Source organism: Sinocyclocheilus grahami, unplaced genomic scaffold (genome assembly GCF_001515645.1).
Source record: "Sinocyclocheilus grahami isolate Dianchi unplaced genomic scaffold, SAMN03320097.WGS_v1.1 scaffold1410.1, whole genome shotgun sequence".
Taxonomy (NCBI): domain Eukaryota; kingdom Metazoa; phylum Chordata; class Actinopteri; order Cypriniformes; family Cyprinidae; genus Sinocyclocheilus; species Sinocyclocheilus grahami.
Genome location: NW_015506589.1, coordinates 94,557 through 117,713, shown reverse-complemented (window position 1 = coordinate 117,713; position 23,157 = coordinate 94,557). Strand labels below are relative to the sequence as shown.

The window sequence follows — 23,157 nt, the reverse complement described above, 5'->3', positions numbered from 1 at the left end:
TCTGTTGATGCTCTCAGACTCCTGTGGGGGCGGGGCCACCCGTCACCAGCCAATCAGAGAGCATATAATGCTGATGATTTAGTTGTTTTTCCCCCAGTAGTGTTAAGGAGGTTCAACCAACTCTGAGTTGAAACTTGAACTCTGAGTTGACTTACCCTGAGATGGGAAACTGAGTTTTCGGGTTCAGAACAGCTGAATTGAGTTAGATCAGTCAACTCTGAGAAGGTTGACTTTGAGTTGAAAAGCCATGCTCAATGGAGTTCCGAAATTATGATTCACCATGGCAACAGCACCTGACAAAAAGACATCTGCATACTTCCGAAGTCAATATGTAACTTAATCACTGCTATAATATCAAAGAAAAAAAAACTGGCAGAACTGTAAATTATTGAACTAATATTAATTTTCATGGTATCTCACAGGCAAAAGAAAAAATAAAGGTAACACTTTATTTCGATAGTGCACTTTACACATTCTATTAACAGTAAGTAACTTTGCAACTACATGTCAACTAGCAGTTAGTAGAGTGTTAGTAGACTATCTGCTTAATATCTTCTAACACTTTCTTTGTCAACTTATTCTACTAACCCTAAACCTACCCTAACAGTCTACTCTGAGAGTTAGTAGACATGTAGATGCAAATGAATGAGAATTAGTTGACATGTAGTTACAAAGTTACTTATAGTTAGTAGAATGTCTAAAGTGGACTATCGAAGTGTAACCAAAATAAAAAAGCACAAAAAAGCAGCTAAACATGAAGTATAAAAACTTAATTAAATCAGGTAAAGCTTTAAAAAGGTTCATGGGTGTAGGCTACATGACTTTACAAACATTTGACATATTAAATAAATATCATTCAGTGTCTGTTTCAATGTGCAGTAGCTTTTCCACATCGTCTAATGCTCTTTTCACATAATTAAATGTTCTCTAATCCAAACGGTTGCATTTCTTAATTAGAGTAATGAAATTATCATTTGACTTCTACTCAGCCACAACAAAGAAGGCTTGCAAAACCATGAAGAACAGATGAAGAGGAGTTGGCCACAATACCAAGTATTGGATGAATATTGAAATAGAAAAAAAATAGGGGGAAAAAAACTGTTGCTTTTGTATTTGTAGGAAATAAAGTTGACCAAATAAATATAACAGTTGTGGTGGTTGTTATGGCATATATCTCGAACTACCCTTCCATCTGGCATCCTTCCATGCCATACAGTAATCAGCTTCATTTTTAATGGGCTTGTGCTCAGAAAACTACACAGAAATTCTCATAAAGAGTGTGAGCGCGAGACACCACTCAAATAAATATGCATGTGGATATGGCAAAAAAAATCAAAATAATCCTCTCCCGATGTAAATGTAACTCCCTGCGAATTAATGTAACCCCTATTTTTGTCTTCTTGTTTCCAGTCAAAATATCTAAAGATTCTTAAATCAAGATGCATTTCATACATAAGAAAAATTACATATGGTATTTAGTCTTTTAAGAGTATTTTTCTTATTTGGCAAATTATCTGCCAATGGGGTAAGAAAAAAATCTTGTTTCCATTTGCATTAATAATTTGTCTTGTTTTAAGTAAAATACACTTAATTTAGATTCCAAAATACTCAGCAGGAAAAGCATTTTTGCAGCCTGAATGAATGAATGAGGTATTTAACCATTGCTTACACTTTAAAAAGGGGAAGGAGACCGCAAGAAACTTGCAGTTTAATGAAGAAAACCTACTCCCTTCCAGGTTAGGTTCACAGAGTAAATTACCAGGGTAACTGACTCTGAGTATATGTCATGGTTTGCTAGCTCTCTCCCACCCTCAGTGTGTGTGTGTGTGTGTGTGTGTGTGTGTGTGTGTGCCTCTGCTGATGAGCTTATCAGTGGCAGCTGTGGCTTATCAGCTCCATTATTTAATGGCTTTGCTTCTTACCCTGTGTTGTCAGATTGTTGGTGTTGTTGTGTGGAGTCTTGTCCTGGATGTTCCTCGCTCCTGCTCTGGACTGTATGCTGTTGTTTACGGTTGGATTACCTCTTTGTTCCTGTCCTGGATTGTTCGTGCCCATTGCAGTCACCGCGCTACCAGTGGATTACTTCTCCTGCACCTTGCTCTTGATTTCTGTCAGCCGCCAATCTCTGCTTCCTCAAAAATCTAAAGTAGCTCTGGTGATGATGTTACTATCCGGACAGGCAGTGCTGGGGGAACCAACATCCATGCTGCTCTTCGTTTAAATCACTCTCTGAGGAGATGAGACACATGTTTAATCACGCGGTCGCAAGGCGGCTCAAGTACTGGTGGATCTCCGCCAAGGGAATCGCACTGTCACAGACTATTCTATTGAGTTCCACACATTGGCAGCCGAGAGCAGATGGATTGAGGTGGCGCAGTGGGACGTGTTCCTTCATGGGTTGGCTGACCGTATCCAGAAGATATTCACGCTGGAACTACCCACCGATCTCGATGGGCTGATCGAGTTGGCCTTGCAAGTTGATGCCCGTCTGCAACATCAGGACCAGCGAGCCTTGCAGACTCTAGTCTCTTATGCCGAGTTCACACTGTACGATTTTCAAAGACGTTGCATCACTGTTGGTTTCACACTGAACGACTATCTGGGGTAGCATTCAGTTGTTGCTGTGTTCACACTGCACGATGGAATGAGACAGCAGGTTACGCACTGCATGACTTCACAATAGGAAGAATCGCAGACAGCTCTGTCTAGTGCAGGGTTGCCAGGTTTTCGTTACAAAACCCGCCCAATTACTACTCAAAACTTGCCTGAAAATAGCCCAATTGCTTTTGAGGAGGTCCCCCAGTAAAAATCGCATTCGGGGGTAAAATACAACATTTTTTTGGCAGGGTTCTCCTGGTACAATTCACATTCCAGGGCCTAAATATTACATTATTGGGGTCACTTCAACCTGCTGACATAAAAAACAACCGGATCGCGACCGCAATCATTTGGATTTGGCAACACTGGTCGCAAACTACTTTTCATAGAACTCCTCCCCGAACTTCCCGCTCCCCTGTATTTTGGTCTCTCATTGGCTGTAGGTCATCGCCGATGTGTTTTTCAGTCAGAACTAATTTCACACAGCACACAAAACTCATTTGCATATGAGCAGCAATATTTACATTATCAGAGACTGAATCAATTACATGAACAGTGTTATTAGTTCTGATCTATTATACTGATAATTTCCCTGAACATCAATAAACCAAAATCAAACAAGCAAACAAGCAAAGCATTGCTGCTGACAGATGAAGCAGTTCTGAGGAGAGAAAGAGCAAAAGCTGAGACTCACCTGAGACTGTGATGAGCAGCAGCAGCAGCAGCAGAGCTGAGAGTCTTTCCATGATTCCTGCTGTTCGGATGATGTTTTATAAACTCATGATGGATAAAATTAAATGTGAATATTCCTCAGAGCTGCTTTATTCCTCCTCCAGATATTTCTCATGTTATTCCTCTCAGAGTCACTGATCATGTGTGAGAATCAGCAGCTCTGTTGATGCTCTCAGACTCCTGTGGGGGCGGGGCCACCCGTCACCAGCCAATCAGAGAGCATATAATGCTGATGATTTAGTTGTTTTTCCCCGAGTAGTGTTAAGGAGGTTCAACCAACTCTGAGTTGAAACTTGAACTCTGAGTTGACTTACCCTGAGATGGGAAACTGAGTTTTCGGGTTCAGAACAGCTGAATTGAGTTAGATCAGTCAACTCTGAGAAGGTTGACTTTGAGTTGAAAAGCCATGCTCAATGGAGTTCCGAAATTATGATTCACCATGGCAACAGCACCTGACAAAAAGACATCTGCATACTTCCGAAGTCAATATGTAACTTAATCACTGCTATAATATCAAAGAAAAAAAAACTGGCAGAACTGTAAATTATTGAACTAATATTAATTTTCATGGTATCTCACAGGCAAAAGAAAAAATAAAGGTAACACTTTATTTCGATAGTGCACTTTACACATTCTATTAACAGTAAGTAACTTTGCAACTACATGTCAACTAGCAGTTAGTAGAGTATTAGTAGACTATCTGCTTAATATCTTCTAACACTTTCTTTGTCAACTTATTCTACTAACCCTAAACCTACCCTAACAGTCTACTCTGAGAGTTAGTAGACATGTAGATGCAAATGAATGAGAATTAGTTGACATGTAGTTACAAAGTTACTTATAGTTAGTAGAATGTCTAAAGTGGACTATCGAAGTGTAACCAAAATAAAAAAGCACAAAAAAGCAGCTAAACATGAAGTATAAAAACTTAATTAAATCAGGTAAAGCTTTAAAAAGGTTCATGGGTGTAGGCTACATGACTTTACAAACATTTGACATATTAAATAAATATCATTCAGTGTCTGTTTCAATGTGCAGTAGCTTTTCCACATCGTCTAATGCTCTTTTCACATAATTAAATGTTCTCTAATCCAAACGGTTGCATTTCTTAATTAGAGTAATGAAATTATCATTTGACTTCTACTCAGCCAACAACAAGAAGGCTTGCAAAACCATGAAGAACAGATGAAGAGGAGTTGGCCACAATACCAAGTATTGGATGAGTATTGAAATAGAAAAAAAATAGGGGGAAAAAAACTGTTGCTTTTGTATTTGTAGGAAATAAAGTTGACCAAATAAATATAACAGTTGTGGTGGTTGTTATGGCATATATCTCGAACTACCCTTCCATCTGGCATCCTTCCATGCCATACAGTAATCAGCTTCATTTTTAATGGGCTTGTGCTCAGAAAACTACACAGAAATTCTCATAAAGAGTGTGAGCGCGAGACACCACTCAAATAAATATGCATGTGGATATGGCAAAAAAAATCAAAATAATCCTCTCCCGATGTAAATGTAACTCCCTGCGAATTAATGTAACCCCTATTTTTGTCTTCTTGTTTCCAGTCAAAATATCTAAAGATTCTTAAATCAAGATGCATTTCATACATAAGAAAAATTACATATGGTATTTAGTCTTTTAAGAGTATTTTTCTTATTTGGCAAATTATCTGCCAATGGGGTAAGAAAAAAATCTTGTTTCCATTTGCATTAATAATTTGTCTTGTTTTAAGTAAAATACACTTAATTTAGACTCCAAAATACTCAGCAGGAAAAGCATTTTTGCAGCCTGAATGAATGAATGAGGTATTTAACCATTGCTTACACTTTAAAAAGGGGAAGGAGACCGCAAGAAACTTGCAGTTTAATGAAGAAAACCTACTCCCTTCCAGGTTAGGTTCACAGAGTAAATTACCAGGGTAACTGACTCTGAGTATATGTCATGGTTTGCTAGCTCTCTCCCACCCTCAGTGTGTGTGTGTGTGTGTGTGTGTGTGTGTGTGTGTGCCTCTGCTGATGAGCTTATCAGTGGCAGCTGTGGCTTATCAGCTCCATTATTTAATGGCTTTGCTTCTTACCCTGTGTTGTCAGATTGTTGGTGTTGTTGTGTGGAGTCTTGTCCTGGATGTTCCTCGCTCCTGCTCTGGACTGTATGCTGTTGTTTACGGTTGGATTACCTCTTTGTTCCTGTCCTGGATTGTTCGTGCCCATTGCAGTCACCGTGCTACCAGTGGATTACTTCTCCTGCACCTTGCTCTTGATTTCTGTCAGCCGCCAATCTCTGCTTCCTCAAAAATCTAAAGTAGCTCTGGTGATGATGTTACTATCCGGACAGGCAGTGCTGGGGGAACCAACATCCATGCTGCTCTTCGTTTAAATCACTCTCTGAGGAGATGAGACACATGTTTAATCACGCGGTCGCAAGGCGGCTCAAGTACTGGTGGATCTCCGCCAAGGGAATCGCACTGTCACAGACTATTCTATTGAGTTCCACACATTGGCAGCCGAGAGCAGATGGATTGAGGTGGCGCAGTGGGACGTGTTCCTTCATGGGTTGGCTGACCGTATCCAGAAGATATTCACGCTGGAACTACCCACCGATCTCGATGGGCTGATCGAGTTGGCCTTGCAAGTTGATGCCCGTCTGCAACATCAGGACCAGCGAGCCTTGCAGACTCTAGTCTCTTATGCCGAGTTCACACTGTACGATTTTCAAAGACGTTGCATCACTGTTGGTTTCACACTGAACGACTATCTGGGGTAGCATTCAGTTGTTGCTGTGTTCACACTGCACGATGGAATGAGACAGCAGGTTACACACTGCATGACTTCACAATAGGAAGAATCGCAGACAGCTCTGTCTAGTGCAGGGTTGCCAGGTTTTCGTTACAAAACCCGCCCAATTACTACTCAAAACTTGCCTGAAAATAGCCCAATTGCTTTTGAGGAGGTCCCCCAGTAAAAATCGCATTCGGGGGTAAAATACAACATTTTTTTGGCAGGGTTCTCCTGGTACAATTCACATTCCAGGGCCTAAATATTACATTATTGGGGTCACTTCAACCTGCTGACATAAAAAACAACCGGATCGCGACCGCAATCATTTGGATTTGGCAACACTGGTCGCAAACTACTTTTCATAGAACTCCTCCCCGAACTTCCCGCTCCCCTGTATTTTGGTCTCTCATTGGCTGTAGGTCATCGCCGATGTGTTTTTCAGTCAGAACTAATTTCACACAGCATGATTGTGAATCGCCGACAGCTCCAGATATTTAGCATGCCAAACATTTCACGGGTGTCGGCAATTCCCTCAGATCGCGTCTTTGATCATTCACACTGCGTGATTGTCACTCGCGTGAACGAGCACCGATTTACCTCCGATTTTGGGCATTTGTCTGCGATTTCGCAAAACCTGTCAGCAAGTGAAAAATCGGGCTAAAACCGTGCAGTGTGAACTCGGCATTAAACGTCCAAGTGCTCAGTCACCTGTGTCAATACGGTCAACCTTCAATCCTGAACCCATGCAGGTGGGCAGAGCTCTGCTGTCCCGGGAGGAGAAGGATCGCAGGAGAGCGAAGGGACTGTGTCTTAATGTGGCGCAGCGGGCCATATTGCGGCCAATTGCCCAGTAAAAGGCCAAGCCCGCCAGTAGAACTGAGGTTACTGTCAGGTGCACTGTCTATGGAAAAATCCTCCACTTCTACTCTCCTACCAGTCACACTGCAATGGGCATCCAGCATCTACTCCTGCCAGGCATCTCCAACTGCCTTTCTGTTCTTTAAAGGACAAAATTTCAATCACGCACAGCACTGATCTTGTCACCCTTATCACTTCAGGGAATCACTCTGAAAAAATCAGATTCCTGCTTACAGACTCCCCTCTCACTCCTGTTGCGTTGGGCCATCTCTGGCTGGTTTGTCACAAATCTAGGGTAGTCTAGGCCTCTGCTTGAAGCAAGAATTGTTATTCCTCTTGTCTCATGTTTGCCCGTTCGTCTGTGTCTTGCTCTGTGTTACGGGGGGAGCCGGTAAACCTGTCTAACATGCTGGAGGAGTATCTCGACCTGAAAGAAGTGTTCAGTGATTCCCCAACTGCTTCTCTTCATCGTCCCTATGACTGTGTCATAGATTTATTGACAGGTATGTCTCCGCCTAAGGGCAAGGTATACTCTCTTTCAGTCCATGAGAGGGAGGCCATGGAGAAATATATTTCTGATTCTCTAGCAGCTGGGATCATCCGCCACTCTTCTTCACCTGCTGGGGCAGGGTTCTTTTTTGTGGGGAAGAAGGATCACTCTCTGTGACCTTGACTACAGAGGGCTGAGCAATATCACGGTTAAGAATACCTATCCTTTGCGTTGATGTCTTCAGCTTTCGAGCGGTTGCAGGAAGCGTCCGTTTTCACAATGCTGGATCTTCGCAGAACTTATCATTTTTTTATGTCCGCATTAGGGAGGGGGATGAGCGGAAGACCGCATTTAATACCCCCAGAGGACACTTTGAATATCTTGTTATGCCGTTTGGCCTTTCCAACTCACCTGTGGTATTCCAAGCATTCGTCAATGACATGCTGAGAGATATGGTTCATCAGTTCATATATGTGTATGTGGATGACATATTGATATTTTCTTCTTCTTTCCAGGAACACATCCAGCATGTCAGATGGGTGCTCCAGCGGCTGCTAGAGAATCCTTTAACGGATTTGAATTATAGAAATGTGATAGTGTGTTGTGTATGCCAGGTTAAAGAGATGGATCTGCTGTGCTACTGAGTGATTTGCGATTGTAGCTCAGTGTAGCTTTGTTTTTCTGTTGGAATCTCTATCTTATTATAACTTTCTGTTGTTTAAACTGCTAAAATATAACTTAATTATCACCATACTTCTGATATTATCTAACATAAAAATTTGATATTGTTCGCTTTTTAATCTAAACTGCGAGTGCAGCGAGTTAGCATTCCGTTCTTACTCCATTTCTTTTCTCTCTCGTTCCATTTTTCACGAGTTCATCGAACAACTGTGGTAAGTCGAAATCATTCAACAATCACGATGAGTAATGGCTTCTCCTGTTATTGTCACTTGCACTGCTTGCCTTATGTATAGTGTAGCTTTCTCTGTCAGCGGCGAGGGACTCACATGTGATAAATGCAGGGAAATAGTTAGGCTGAAGGAGAAGAATTTAGAACTAGAGACACGCATCCAAACTTTCATTAAAGATAGTAAGAATGTGAGGGCCTTATATACGGCTTTGGATGTGACTAGCTTAGCAAGTCCCGCACATTGTTCAGTTCCGGTTGCAGAGCCCCCGCAGCAGGGCGACTGTGTGACTGTGAGGCGGCATAGTCGCGGGACAAAGGTCACCGTAGCCACCAGATCCAGTCCGTATCCAGCCCAGATGGTGGATCAGCACCTAGAGATGACCTCTACAGACCTGAAATTCAGGACGGAGATCAGGACAACTAGATGAGCCCCAGAGACAGATTCCCAGTGAAGACCTTGTCTCCTAGACGGCCATTGTGACAAGACCACGGAACCAGATGAGCTCTCTGCACAATCTAACCGTGCTGTAGCACTGGCCCCCCGACTAAGCCAGGTTTCTCCCAAGGTTTTTTTCTCCATTCTGTCACTGATGGAGTTTAGGTTCCTTGTCGCTCTTGCCTCTGGCTTGCTTTATTGGGACACTTAATTTCCAGCGATATCGTCGACTTGATTGCACAGATACTATTTAAACTGAACTGAGCTGGACAATGACATCACTGAATTCAATGATGAACTGCCTTTAACTGAAAATTTAGTGTTTACTATTGTCCTTTTGCATTGACACACTATTTTCCTATTTTGATACTGTAAAGCTGCTTTGACACAATCTGTATTGTTAAAAGCGTTATATAAATAAAACTGACTTGACTGTCGTCACTCAATGGCTGGATGTCTAAGTGGTGCCCACAGAATAACATAGGTTTCATAGACAATTGGACGAGTTTTTGGGGCAGACCTGACCTGTTGTAAAGAGAAGGTCTTCATCCCTCCTGGGGTGGTGCCGCTCTTCTCTCTAGAAATAGAGCACATTTTCATAGACAATTGGACGAGTTTTTGGGGCAGACCTGACCTGTTGTAAAGAGAAGGTCTTCATCCCTCCTGGGGTGGTGCCGCTCTTCTCTCTAGAAATAGAGCACATTATCTTAGAGTTTGTACTTGACTAACTGGGGCCCAGGTCAGGAAGCAGACAGACTGGCTAAACCGGCCGTCTGCTAGCCGCCTCATGTCACAGAAGTCAGTTAATTCTCAACACATAGAGACTCTTTCACCTAGATATCATACTATAGAGACTGTGTCTGTTCCCCGAACTAGCAAATACAAAAAAAATTCCAAAACAATTTAAGGGTAACAATTTAATTGATGTTCAAGAAATAAAATACAGATATAATACAGATAAACAAATGAAAAAGCTTGGCTTGATTAATTTTAGATCACTTTCTACAAAAGCTCTTTTTGTAAATGATATGATCACAGATCATAACTTAGATGTGCTCTGTTTGACAGAAATCTGACTAAACCCAGATGATTACATTATTTTAAATGAGTCTACCCCCCAATATTATTGTTATAAACATGAGCCACGTCCAAAAGGGAAAGTGGGAGGTGTTGCTAAAATTTATAGTAATATTTTCAGTATTTTTCAGAGCTCATGTTTCAAGTATAATTTGTTTGAAGTAATGGTGATTTACAGTAAATAACATTACCCAGAGAAACAAGCATTAATGATAAATCCCCTGTGACATTTGTACTGGCTACTGTATACAGGCCACCATACAGACTTTATCAAAGAATTTGTTGATTTTCTATCCGAGTTAGTGCTGGCTGCAGATAAAGTTTTAATTGTTGGTGATTTTAATATCCATGTTGATAATGAAAAAGATGCATTGGGATCAGCATTTATAGACATTCTGAACTCCATTGGGATTAGACAACACGTGTCAGGGCCTACTCATTGTCATAATCATACTTTTTTTAATACTGTCACATGGAATTAATGTTAATGGCGTTGAAATTCTGCGGCAGAGTGATGATATCTCGGATCATTATCTAGTCTCGTATATACTCCATATAGGTAAAGCTGCAAATTCAACTCCTTGTAACAAATATGGTAGAACCATCACTTCTACCACAAAAGACTGCTTTGTAAATAATCTTCCTGACTTGTTTCAATTCCTCAGCATATCCAATAGCTCGGAATAATTCATGATATTACAGAAACTATGGACTCTCTAGTTTCTAGCACTTTAGATACGGTTGCTCCTTTACACTTAAAGAAGATTAAGGAAAACAGTAAGACACCGTGGTATAACGAGCACACTCACGCCTTAAAGGGTTAGTTCACCCAAAAATGAAAATTAGCCCATGAATTACTCACCCTCAAGGCATCCTAGGTGTATATGACTTTCTTCTTCCCGACGAATCCAGTCGGAGTTATATTAAAAATTATCTTTGATCTTCCAAGCTTTTTAATGGCAGTCAGCGGGTGTTGCAGTTCATCAGTCCAAAAGAAGTGAAATAAAGCGCATCCATCCATAATAAAAAGTGCCTCACTTGGCTCCGGGGGGTGAACAAAGGCCTCCTGTAGCGAATCGATGCGTTTTTGTAAGAAAAAAAACCATATTTAAAACGTAATAATCAATTTAATCAAGCTTGCACTCACTGTTGTACACTGAAGCAGTTCCGGGCTGATGACATAGGATATCCTTTGCATCCTTGTGCATTTTTCCTCATCGTTTGTCATCTGCCGAATGCAACTATGGCATTGGTAACCGAGAGTTGCTGGCAGTAAAGTTAGCGCTGGAAGAATGGCATCATTGGTTAGAGGGTTCGGGGTTCCCTTTATCATCTGGACTAACCACAAGAACATTGAGTACATCAGGTCCGCACGGCCTTACAAGGGGTAATGCCTCCGCCCAACTGTCTATTATTCATGCTGGAGGGGTTACAATCCAACGTTATTCGATGGGGTCATTGTTCCACCGTGGCTTGCATATCCAGGGGTCAATCGTACCCTTTTTTTAGTTAAGCAATGATCCTGGTGGCCATCTATGGCTCATGACATTAGGGGTTTTGTCTTGGCCTGCTCTGTCTGTGCTCGCTGTAAGACTTCTAATCGACCCCTGGGGGGGCTCCTTCAGCCACTGTCTGTCCCTTCGAGACCCTGGTCCCACATCGCACTTGATTTTGTCACCGCCTTCTCAGGGCTACACGGTAGTTTTGACCATGGTGGACCAGTTCTCAAAGGCGACCCATTTCATTCCCTAGCCCAAATTACCTTCTGCAAAGGAGACAGCGGCCACTGTCATAGATCACGTCTTTCGCATTCATAGCCTCCCGATGGATGTGGTTTCCGACAGGGGACCCCAATTTGTGTCCAGATTTTGGAGGGAGTTTTGTAAGTTACTGGGGGCGAGTTTCAGTCTTTCCTCTGGTTTCCACCCTCAGAGCAATGGCCAGATGGAACTGGCCAACCAAGACTTAAAGAGAGTATTACGATGTTTGGTGTCTCAGAATACTTCCTCCTGAAGCCAGCAAATCTCATGGGTATGAGTATGCTCATAACTCATTACCAGTGTAATCCATGGGCCTATCGCCATTTCAGTGTAGTTTAGGTTACCAACCATTTATTTATTTCCACTTTTATTTATTTTCACATGTATGTATTTATGTATTTATTTCCACATTTATTTATTTCTGCATTTATTTATTTTTTACATTTATTTTATTTATTTTGATTACAAGAAAAAAAAACTATTGTTGTTGTTGTTGTGGTTTATTTCTTGTTTTTTATTTAATTCATAAGTTAACACTGCAAATTAAATGGTTTCTTTTTTTTCTGCAGTCGAAGAAAGTAGCCTAAATTATGTCAGTGATCTCTCTAATTTTAAAGATGATCAAGAATTTTTTTCCGATCTGCAGTCTAATAAAAGTTAAGAAAATTAGCCTATAGATCTATATCCTACAGGATAATTTCATTCTTTCTTAACTTTTAACTTCTTAAAATTTGTTATGAAGAATTTTAAATCAACTTCATAACTGTCACGAATCCGGTCTATAAACTTCCGTTCACTCACCACCAGAGGTCACCCGCTCTCCACACGGACTCTCACACTACACAGACTGTTACACATCCATTGCTCCATTGCACTAATCACAAGCTCACCTGAAACCAATCACACACAGCTGCTACCAATAACACACACTATATAAATCAGGGTGGGCATTTGTGCGTCTCCAGGCATTCAGGGCTTAACTCTGGATAGGAAGCTCCCTCTAGACTGAACACGGGAACAGGATGGCGCTCAGGCGGAGCGGACACTTGAAGGCACTTACGAGGAGCTGGCACCGGAGGGCGCTTTCTAGGAGTGGGCACTGGAGGGCACTTTGGACTGGATTTGGGGACTGGAGCCCTCTCCTCTTCGCTTTGGCACTTTCGCCGCTCCATACTCCACTCACCCTCAGCGGCGGTGCAGGGGGCGGAGCTCCTCTCCACGCTCACACTGTCCGAGGCTTTCTCCCTCGTGGCGGACATTATTGCCGGCTCTCGCACCTGGTCTGATGGCTTGGGCTCTACTTCCGGGGCAATCCTCCGCTCAGTCACTCGGCATTGCACTGGCTCGTAGATCGCGGCGGGAATTGGCTCTCCGTCATCGGTGGGCTCTGGCTTTAACTCCGCACAGCGGGGAGATGGTGGGCTGGGCACCGGGTCCGGAGTGGATCTGACGAGATCATCCTAATGTTTATTATATATCCGTGTATATGCTCTTTCTTAGTCGCTGTTAGAACCCTAATACTACCTCTATCATTTAACCTAAACTAATGGCATCTCTAACACAATGCGGTGGTTTAGAATCCCTGTAATCCGCCATCAAGCAGCCCATTGGGCATTCACTTTACATATCCTATCAAGACTTCACATTAATCAGCCTATCGCGGCCTTTGCTCAATTTGGCCTATTGTTACCATAAGGTAAGTGACTATTATTGCTTATGTAACTCCGCCTATCATTGTCCATCGCAAAATTGGCCTGTAATGGCTTTTCTCATTACATGAATTATGCTGTCTTTCTGTGTTAAATGGTTTAAGATAGTTCATACAGTCATTCGTTTGTAAATATTTATTATTTATGCCTTTTTGTTATAAATTTAATGCAGTATGTTTAAGGTAAATCTAAGCAAACACTGGTGGTGGGGTCTCTCCGTGGCTGGTTCAGCTCTCATTTAGCCACCGTTTTAGAAAGCTGTAGTCTGTCACCGCCTCAATACACCGGCCACTACTGCTGCTGAATGTGGAGTTAAGCTGCTGGGCAGATGGTCATTCTCCGCATTTGAATCATACATTAGACCTGAACCACAAAACATCTCAAAGGTTCAGCAAATAATTTAAAGTTATCCTCAAGGTAATTTATATGCAATTACTGGTGGTGGTGTAATACCTTTTCATATTACTCCTAACAGCCTCTATTGTTTACTATCTGTGGCTTAACTTAGCCTTTCACTCTGCGGCCTGTCTTTCCGGCCTTCCCCTCTGTTGCCTATCTTTGTGGCATTTTTTTCTGCGGCCTGCCTTTCTCAGGTTTCCCCTCTGTAGCCTTCTGAGGTATTTCTTACTGTAGCATATAATGACCTTTCTCACTATATCCTGTGGCCTATCAGGGCCTTTCCACCTGTGGCATATCAGGGCCTTTCCTCATGTGGCACAGAGCCTCTCTCTCTCTGTGTGGCCTATCGTGGACTCTATCACTATCCAGTAGGAGTGTAACGATTCACTTGTTTTCTTGATGTATCGATTACAAACCCTGACAATGCAATGTATCGATCTTGAAACATGGATTTTTCAATCATGAATCGTCGATTTCAGACAGTAATCGATTTAAAACACTAAGAATCTAATGAATTGCGATTTCTATAGCGATTCAATGCTTTTAAAATATATACACATTCAATTACTACAAGCAGGAATTAATGGAGAGCTTGAACAGTGTTGGTGCCTCGCATCTCTCCTTCACGCGCTCCACTATTTACCGCCTGTGACTGTCACAGGATTGAGCTAGCGCTCCGTTCGTCTCACTGACATGTTTGAGCAGCTGATGTGTGATCTCTTCTTAGTACTCGTGGCCAGTAATGCTAAAGTGAAGTAGTTTTGCTTTTTTGTAGTTTCAGTGGCTCTCAGTCATACCGGTGACATTACCTGAGCAGTCGAAGGCTGCGCATTTATTGCATGGACGGAGCAAAAATGTAAGTATCTAAAGCATACGCACAGTTCCATTGAATGATAAATGTGTTTTAACAATGTCCTTCAACTGAATGTACGAAGGAAACTTTAAAAAATAACCACAGCATTAACAACAACCTTGAAATAAGAGCTTATCTGATAATCAGATGCATGAAAGTAGTGTTCGTTGCAAGCAACCAGACATCGGCAGCGGTTTCTTTCAGAATCCTCATTCGCCGATGGAGCGGAAAAGTTCAATACTATAGCATTTTATTTTATGAAAATGAGAAGTTATCTCGTGCTCACAGACGTGCCAGGCTATATCTGCAGCTAAACTGTATAAAAAGCAGAATGAATTAATGTTAAGACAATAAACACAATAAATTACAATTTATGAATGATGCAGTGCTAATTGACAATTTATTACAGTAGCCTACAGAAACTATAAAGTGTGTATATATATATTTTACCTTACCTGTGCAGAAAATTGAAATAATGGTTTGTAGTATACAAGACAATCATAAAATTGTCATTAGGAAAAATATAGATTACAAATGAGTGATTATTGTCCAGCAGTGTATTTGATTTCTTATAGCAAATTCAAAGTAAGAGATAAGAAAATAATTCCTTGTAAAAATAATACATACATAAAATTCTTGTATTTGACATTTCTGTCACTTCTGAAATGATGGCTGCGCCCCTGGTGTGACAAAATATTAGCCTATACATAATAAAGCTCTTTTTGTTAAATCTTGGCTTACATACATTTCTACATATGCCATGTCATGCCATAGCGCCAATGGAGAGGAAAAGTTAAATACTATAGCATTTTATTTTATGAAAATGAGAAGTTATCTCGTGCTCACAGACGTGCCAGGCTATATCTGCAGCTAAACTGTATAAAAAGCAGAATGAATTAATGTTAAGACAATAAACACAATAAATTACAATTTATGAATGATGCAGTGCTAATTGACAATTTATTACAGTAGCCTACAGAAACTATAAAGTGTGTATATATATATATTTTACCTTATTCTGTGCAGAAAATTGAAATAATGGTTTGTAGTATACAAGACAATCATAAAATTGTCATTAGGAAAAATATAGATTACAAATGAGTGATTATTGTCCAGCAGTGTATTTGATTTCTTATAGCAAATTCAAAGTAAGAGATAAGAAAATAATTCCTTGTAAAAATAATACATACATAAAATTCTTGTATTTGACATTTCTGTCACTTCTGAAATGATGGCTACGCCCCTGGTGTGACAATGTTAGCCTATGTAATACTTTTAAAGCTCTTTTTTAAAATCTTGGCTTACATAAATTTCTACATATGCCATGTCATGCCATATAATCATTAAACAAGCATCTAACAATAGACAAGTGTTTTTTTCTTTATTTTTTCTAACCTATGGTTCTATAACCATAAAGACTGCTGTGTAATTTGCCCCCTGACTAAGCATTTAAAGAATTTAGGGGAAGCATTTAAATAATCCTGTGCACTTAAAGAATGCAGAATCGAATTTAATTGTGAATCGAATCGTTGTGAATTTGCAAAAATCGTTCTTGAATCGAATCGATTCACGGTCTACCCAAAGATTCACAGCCCTACTATCCGGCCTATCGTGGCCTCTCTCTCTCTCTCTCTCCCCCTGAGGCCTCTGTGGTCCATCTCGTCTACTTTATAAGCACCAATACTTCAGCTATACAGGTGCATCTCAATAAATTAGAATGTCGTGGAAAAGTTCATTTATTTCAGTAATTCAACTCAAATTGTGAAACTGGTGTATTAAATTCAATGCACACAGACTGAAGTAGTTTAAGTCTTTGGTTTTTAATTGTGGTGATTTTGGCTCACATTTAACAAAAACCCACCAATTCACTATCTCGACAAATTAGAATACTTCATAAGACCAATAACAAAAACATTTTTAGTGAATTGTTGACTCCTGGAAAGTATGTTCATTTGCTGTACATGTACTCAATACTTGGTAGGGGCTCCTTTTGCTTTAATTACTGCCTCAATTCGGCGTGGCATGGAGGTGAAGAACCAAAGACTTAAACTACTTCAGTCTGTGTGCATTGAAATTATTTAATACACAAGTTTCACAATTTGAGTTGAATTACTGAAATGAACTTTTCCACAACATTCTAATTTATTGAGATGCACCTGTAATCTGATAAATGTAACGTTTGTCATACCTTAATTATGACTAAATTTTTAAACTAATTCAATTCATAATTTTTTTTTAAATTAAATATATTTTCTTTTGTTTTATGTTCTAGGATCTTCTAAGAAATACTTCGTCTGGTGGGTATTTCCTTTTCTTCTCTTTCTTTTGGGGTAGCTGGAATCTACGACTTCAGATTTAAGCTACGGATGGGGCCTACACCAAATAATTCTGGGTTTTTTGTATCAGCTTTGTAAATAAATTATTTTGAGTTTTATCTTCACCTCCCGAGTCTTTCTGGTAGAAATGGAAGCGTCAGCGCAAGTCGCATACAATTAGATCTAGCCAATCACCACTCAACACGAGGAATATATAAGCCATCTACTCACCCTTCATTGTGTCTGCAGATACTGCCGCTGTCGTTTCCCTCCATCCTCCCCACCACCACCAGGTTGGCCCCGTCCATGCGGGGGTAGGCTCTGCCCTGCCTTCGTCTTTGGCAGGAATAGCTGGAATCTCCGACTTCAGATATAAGCTACGGATGGGGCCTATGCCAAATAATTCTGTTTTTTTTGTATCAGCTTTGTAAATTATTTTGAGTTTTATCTTCCCCTCCCAAGTCTTTCTGGTAGAACTGTCTCTTTTAATGTGTTTCGTATTGTTTTAGTGTTTTGCTAATGGACCGTGAGTCTAGAAATAAAGTTGAATGAATATTTGTGTGCGTATTCACTGCTGTCTCTATGCAAATTGGATGGGTTGAATTCAGAGGAAAATTACAAGTATGGGTTATCTTACTTGGCTTATACGTCACTAACCCTATCACTGTTTACTTTAATAAGCCAAGTACAGAATATACTGCATTGCAACCAACTTCTGCCTTTAGTGAGACCGTTACATACAGTCATCAAAGTGAGTATTTTGTTTGTTTTAAGGTGAAATATGGGGGTTTTATGTGTAATAAAAATGTGAAATGGTTTTAAATCCTCTCTCGGTTTTAGCGGCCACCATTTCTTTCCCACTAAAATTTGAGATTTGTTACTTTGTTTTGCTTATATTTAGTTTATTGCATTTTCATGTTATTATAACTTCTGTGATTTTATGATATTAATTTAGTTAATTTTGTTTTATTGATTGGTGTACCACGGTATGGGAGGTCTTATTTTTGGTTTGTGTGATTTGGTTTGTGTTTCAGGGTATGGTTTGAGTAGTCTTGAATAATTTTGGGTTTCTGTTTCCTCCCATGTGGTGTGTTATCCGGTTTATGATTCATGGTTGTTTTGCCTTATCTTGGGTATCATATTCATCATTGGTTTTATACAATGTTATTTAATTGTTTAATTTAAGTTGGCTTACTTTATTTCAGTTTTGTATTTACATCCTTTATGAACATTTGTCAACCCGGTTATTATTTTAATAACATTATCTGTGGAATAGGATTATACCTGTCATTCTAATAAAGTATTAACCTTTTTGTACTCTGGCTTCTATTTATTTGAACTACCTGTGTTAAAGATATCATTGTTAGGGTCCCCTATCCTAGTAAGTGGGGGTGGCGTAGTCAATTTGGCCGACATTCCTAACAGCCATAGATTTGAGGTCACATATGTAAAAACTAAACTCCACAGGAGATTTACAGACTCGCAGACATGTTTTACACACGTCACTCAAACACAGAACCAGGAAACAGGAATCAGTTCAAGGAAAGAGAAAGTGAAAGTGTAGTTGAACTGTTATGTGTTTCTGTCTCTGTATTCATGCAGTAAAATGGCAGAAGCCAGATTTTCTCAGGATGAGTTCCCGTGTCCAGTGTGTCTGGATCTCCTGAAGGATCCGGTGACCATCCAGTGTGGACACAGTTACTGTGAGAACTGTATTACAGCCCGCTGGGATCAGGAGGATCAGATGAGAGTCTACAGCTGCCCTCGGTGCAGACAGACCTTCAGTCCAAGACCTGCTTTATCTAGAAACCGCATGCTGGCTGAAGTGACGGAGAAACTGAAGAAGAGAAAACGTCCTGCTGACTGTTACGCTGGAGCTGGAGATGTGCAGTGTGACGTCTGTACTGGAAGAAAACACACAGCCGTCAAGTCCTGTCTGGTGTGTCTGAACTCTTACTGTCAGGATCACCTCGAACAACATGAGAGTTGGTTTAGAGGAAAGAGACACAAAGTGACTGATGCTACTGGACAACTGCAGGAGATGATCTGCCAGAAACATGAGAAGCTCCTTGAGGTTTTCTGTCGCACTGACCAGAAATATATATGTATGCTGTGTATGATGGATGAACATAAAAACCATGACACTGTATCAGCTGCAGCACAGACGACAGAGAAACAGGTATTTAAAACTAGACACTGATGAAATATTGCTGACACTCGTTTCATATGTGTTTTAGGTTTGCTGCGATAGACGTGTTTTCGGTTATACCGGTTACGTCATTTGCCTACCGCGGCACCGCCCCCCACTGTCGTTTAGATTTTTTTATAGTAACAAAAATCATTTAGCCTATTTCAGTTAGAGAACAGACACTTTTAAAAACTAAATGCTCAATGCAGCGTGCCGAAGTGTGCGTGAACGACAGTGCACCACTGTAACGAATCAGTCCACTGAAGGCGAGTGTAGTGAAGAACTCAAGTGCAGTTTATTTACAGGTGATCCAAACCTAATCGAAACAGACGAAGACTAGATACACAGACTTGACTTGACATGAACAGACTTGACTTGACTTGACATGAACAGACTTGAACAGACTCGACGTGGCATGAACAGAGTAGACTCACCGAGAGCAGGTTACAACATCAATACACGACGAAGACTATGGGAACATGAGGGCTACTTATAGCAGACAAGAGGGTCACATGACAAGAACAAACCTATGGGAAACAAGACACATACACAAGGCAGAGAGACATTTATTTATTTTATTTTACATCAAGGTGTATATGCCGTGCATCCAAGCTTTCTTATTCGTTTTGCTAATAAACGTTCTATGTTTCTTATTTATTTGGTTCCACAGTGTTTGCTGATTTTCAGTTTTATATACCTATTTAAACCTTATGTAGCCTAAGTAATTTGTTATTTTATTAGGCATATATGGTGTATTTTTATTTGTTTTGTTAATAAAATTTCTGAGTTTGACGTTGTTGTTGCTTGAATTGAATCAACGCCAAATTGCTGCTAATTTGAAAGTGAAAGTAAAATGCGCAGGGTGCTTTTTCAATCTATTTGAAAGCCAAGAAATTCGAGGAAAAGAGGGAAAACTCAAACGAACAATTGCTTGACGCCGAATTGCTGCAATTCAATTGCTGCTAATTTGAAAGTGAAAGTAAAAAGCAGAAATGAACAGCAGTTTCACTGTTTGCTGAAAATGCACCGGAAACATGGACTGAACTAATGGAGTGAACTATTCATCTGTTCTTTGACAAAATATATACTTCCATCAGTCAAAATACAAGCTCTGCTACACAGCAGAAATACTGTCAGTGAGAAGTTCTACATATGTGTCAGTTTCACTTTTATAATACTTACACTTACAGTGTGAAACAGGCCTTAATCTTCATCATAATTCATATATGATGATTGTAACCGATCATCACTTCTAGAGTTTGATCCTACAGGCATTAGTCACCAGTCCTACGTTTACTGGATTATCTGCTCTCAGAAACCAGTCCATCATCAGCTCATATCATGGAGACCATCATATTAGAAATGGATGCAGGATCATGAGAAGCACACTGTTCATGTCTGTTGATTTCCACAGAAACACTCACCAGCATTGTTCCCAGAACCAGGAACGACTTCCTACAATGTAAGTCAGTAAGAAACGAGCAGAAAAACTCTCTGAGTGTGTTCATGTTCTTCCTGTAGAAGGTGACAGAAGAGTATTATGACTAATGATGTAAATGATGATTTGCACGAGATATCTGCTCATCTGTACTGAGACACTGATGATACACTGAACAGGAAGAGTTCAGCTACATGAAACGATCAAACAGATTCATAATTCCTGATACTGATGTGTTTTCTCCATCAGATGCTCATAAGCTCACTCTGGATCTGAACACAGTGAATAAACACCTCCGTCTTTCTGAGAGCAACAGAGTGATTACTGTCGCTTACACAGTCCAGTCGTATCCTGATAATCCAGACAGATTTGATGTGTATCGTCAGGTGTTGTGTAGAGAGAGTGTGTGTGGACGCTGTTACTGGGAGCTGGAGTGGAGTGGAAATTATGGTGTGCGAATATCAGTGTCATATAAGAGCATCAGTAGGAAGGGATGGGGTGATGAGTGTTGGTTTGGATGTAATGATCAGTCCTGGAGTTTGATCTGCACTCCCTCCAGTTACACATTCATACACAATAAGATACAGACTGATCTCTCTGTAGAGTCCATCATCAGGAGAATAGGAGTGTTTGTGGATCACAGTGCAGGAACTCTGTCCTTCTACAGCGTCTCTGACACAATGAGCCTCATCCACACAGTCCAGACCACATTCACTCAGCCACTCTATCCTGGGTTTGGGGTTAAAAAAAGATCATCAATGAAACTGATTCTACCCAGAATGCTTTGAGCTGCATCATGAATCAGTAGCAGTGATATGTTATAGAGTCTCTTCTTTTCTCTTCATGACATTAATACTGCAGTTGAACTTCTGTCACTGAAATAACGTGAGAATAAATGTGTGTAATAAATCCTCATGTATGTGAGTCCTGCTGAGGGACCATGTGTTTCTGTACTTTTCTTAACCTGTTTGTGTTGATTTAGTTTTTAATGTAGTGTATCATCAATCATTTCTATTATTACTATCAGAATTACCTTTCAATTCATATGGTCATAGTCAATAAATCATTTTCATTATTCACCTTATGGAGCTCCAGCCATTTCCAGTGTTTTGTGTTCTTGTGTTATGAGTTGCTGTTTTTATTGTCACGCATTTAATTATTAACTGTGGAATTAGTTTTTATTAGTTTTATTTCTATTGTAGATCAGTGGTTTAAACCTGTAAATGACATGACATTTCAAGCTGTTGAAATTGTGTTAGTGAGTGTACGTTTCTGTGAGTGTGAGTGTGTCTGATGAGGACGAGTGTGTGTGTGTGTGTGTGAGTGAGTGAGTGAACAAATGTAAATGTATTTTGAAGAATGTTGGGAGACAAACAACACTGGACCCCTCTGACTTTCATTATATGAACAGAAAACACTGGGACATTTCTCAGAATCTCTTTGTGTGTGTTTCACTGAAGAAAGAAAGTCAGGTTTGAATGAGAGGAAATTATGACAGAACGATGATTTCTGTCTGTAAATGATCTGTTCTTCACACGAGTGAGAGTTTGGAAGTGAATGTGTTTGATGGTCATGAGAATAACATCTCAATGCTAAAAGCAGATGGTTTGTGGGTGAACGAGCTGAACGTGATCCTGACAGCAGCACATGGAGTCACAAGTCATGATTCTCCAGGAGAAAGCCTTTAAAATGACTGGATAAAACATGTGTTTGTAGATTGACAGAATTTATAACAATATTTTCAGTATTTCTCAGAGGGCGGGCTTCAAGTAAAATTAGTTTGAAGTAATGGTGATTCAAATAACATTACCCAGAGAAACAAGTGTTAATGATAAATCCCCTGTGACGTTTGTACTGGCTACTGTATACAGGCCACCAGGGCACCATAGAGAATTTATTAAAAAATTTTCTGATTTTCTATCCGAGTTAGTGCTGGCTGCAGATAAAGTTTTAATTGTTGGTGATTTTAATATCCATGTTGATAATGAAAAAGATGCATTGGGATCAACATTCATATATTTTGAACTCTATTGGCATTAGACAACACGTGTCAGGACCTACTTATTGTCAAAATCATTTAACACTGTCACATGGAATTGATGTTGATGGTGTTGAAATTATGCAGCCAAGCGATGATATCGCAGATCATTATCTAGTCTTGTGCAAACTTCATATAGCTAAAACTGTAAATTCTACTCCTTGTTACAAGTATGCTAGAACCATCACTTCTACCACAAAAGACTGCTTTGAAAGTAATCTTCCTGATTTATCTCAATTCCTCAGCATATCCAATACCTCAGAACAATGTGATGATGTAACAGAAACTATGGACTATCTCTTTTCCAGCATTTTAGATACGGTTTCTCCTTTTTGCTTAAGGAAGATTAAGGTCTGACACCGTGGGAAAATGAGCACACTCGCACCTGCTCTAAAGAGAGCAGCCTGGAAAATGGAGCACAGCTGGAGGAAAACAAAACTAGAGGTATTTAGTATTGCATGGCGGGAAAGTACCCTATCCTACAAAAAAAGCATTAAAAACTGCTAGATCTGATTACTTATAGTCTTTTTTAGAAGAAAACAAACATAACCCCAGGTATTTATTCAATACAGTGA

General features: G+C 40.1%; 1 protein-coding gene and 1 long non-coding RNA gene across 2 annotated transcripts in view; both read left to right on the top strand.

The window, feature by feature from the left end:
- Positions 1 to 12,589: 12,589 nt before the first annotated feature.
- Positions 12,590 to 17,563, top strand: LOC107570059 (uncharacterized). Its single transcript, XR_001606986.1, has 4 exons — positions 12,590 to 13,338; positions 14,526 to 14,606; positions 16,876 to 16,900; positions 17,168 to 17,563. It is a non-coding gene; the product is annotated as an uncharacterized lncRNA (long non-coding RNA).
- Positions 17,564 to 18,502: 939 nt separating this feature from the next.
- Positions 18,503 to 23,157, top strand: part of LOC107570052 (E3 ubiquitin/ISG15 ligase TRIM25-like) — a 19,652-nt gene continuing 14,997 nt past the window's right edge. Inside the window, exon 1 of the mRNA XM_016256245.1 lies at positions 18,503 to 19,097. Within this exon, the coding sequence (XP_016111731.1) occupies positions 18,525 to 19,097 (573 nt within the window). The 5' untranslated portion in view covers positions 18,503 to 18,524. The remainder of the gene's footprint in view (positions 19,098 to 23,157) is intronic.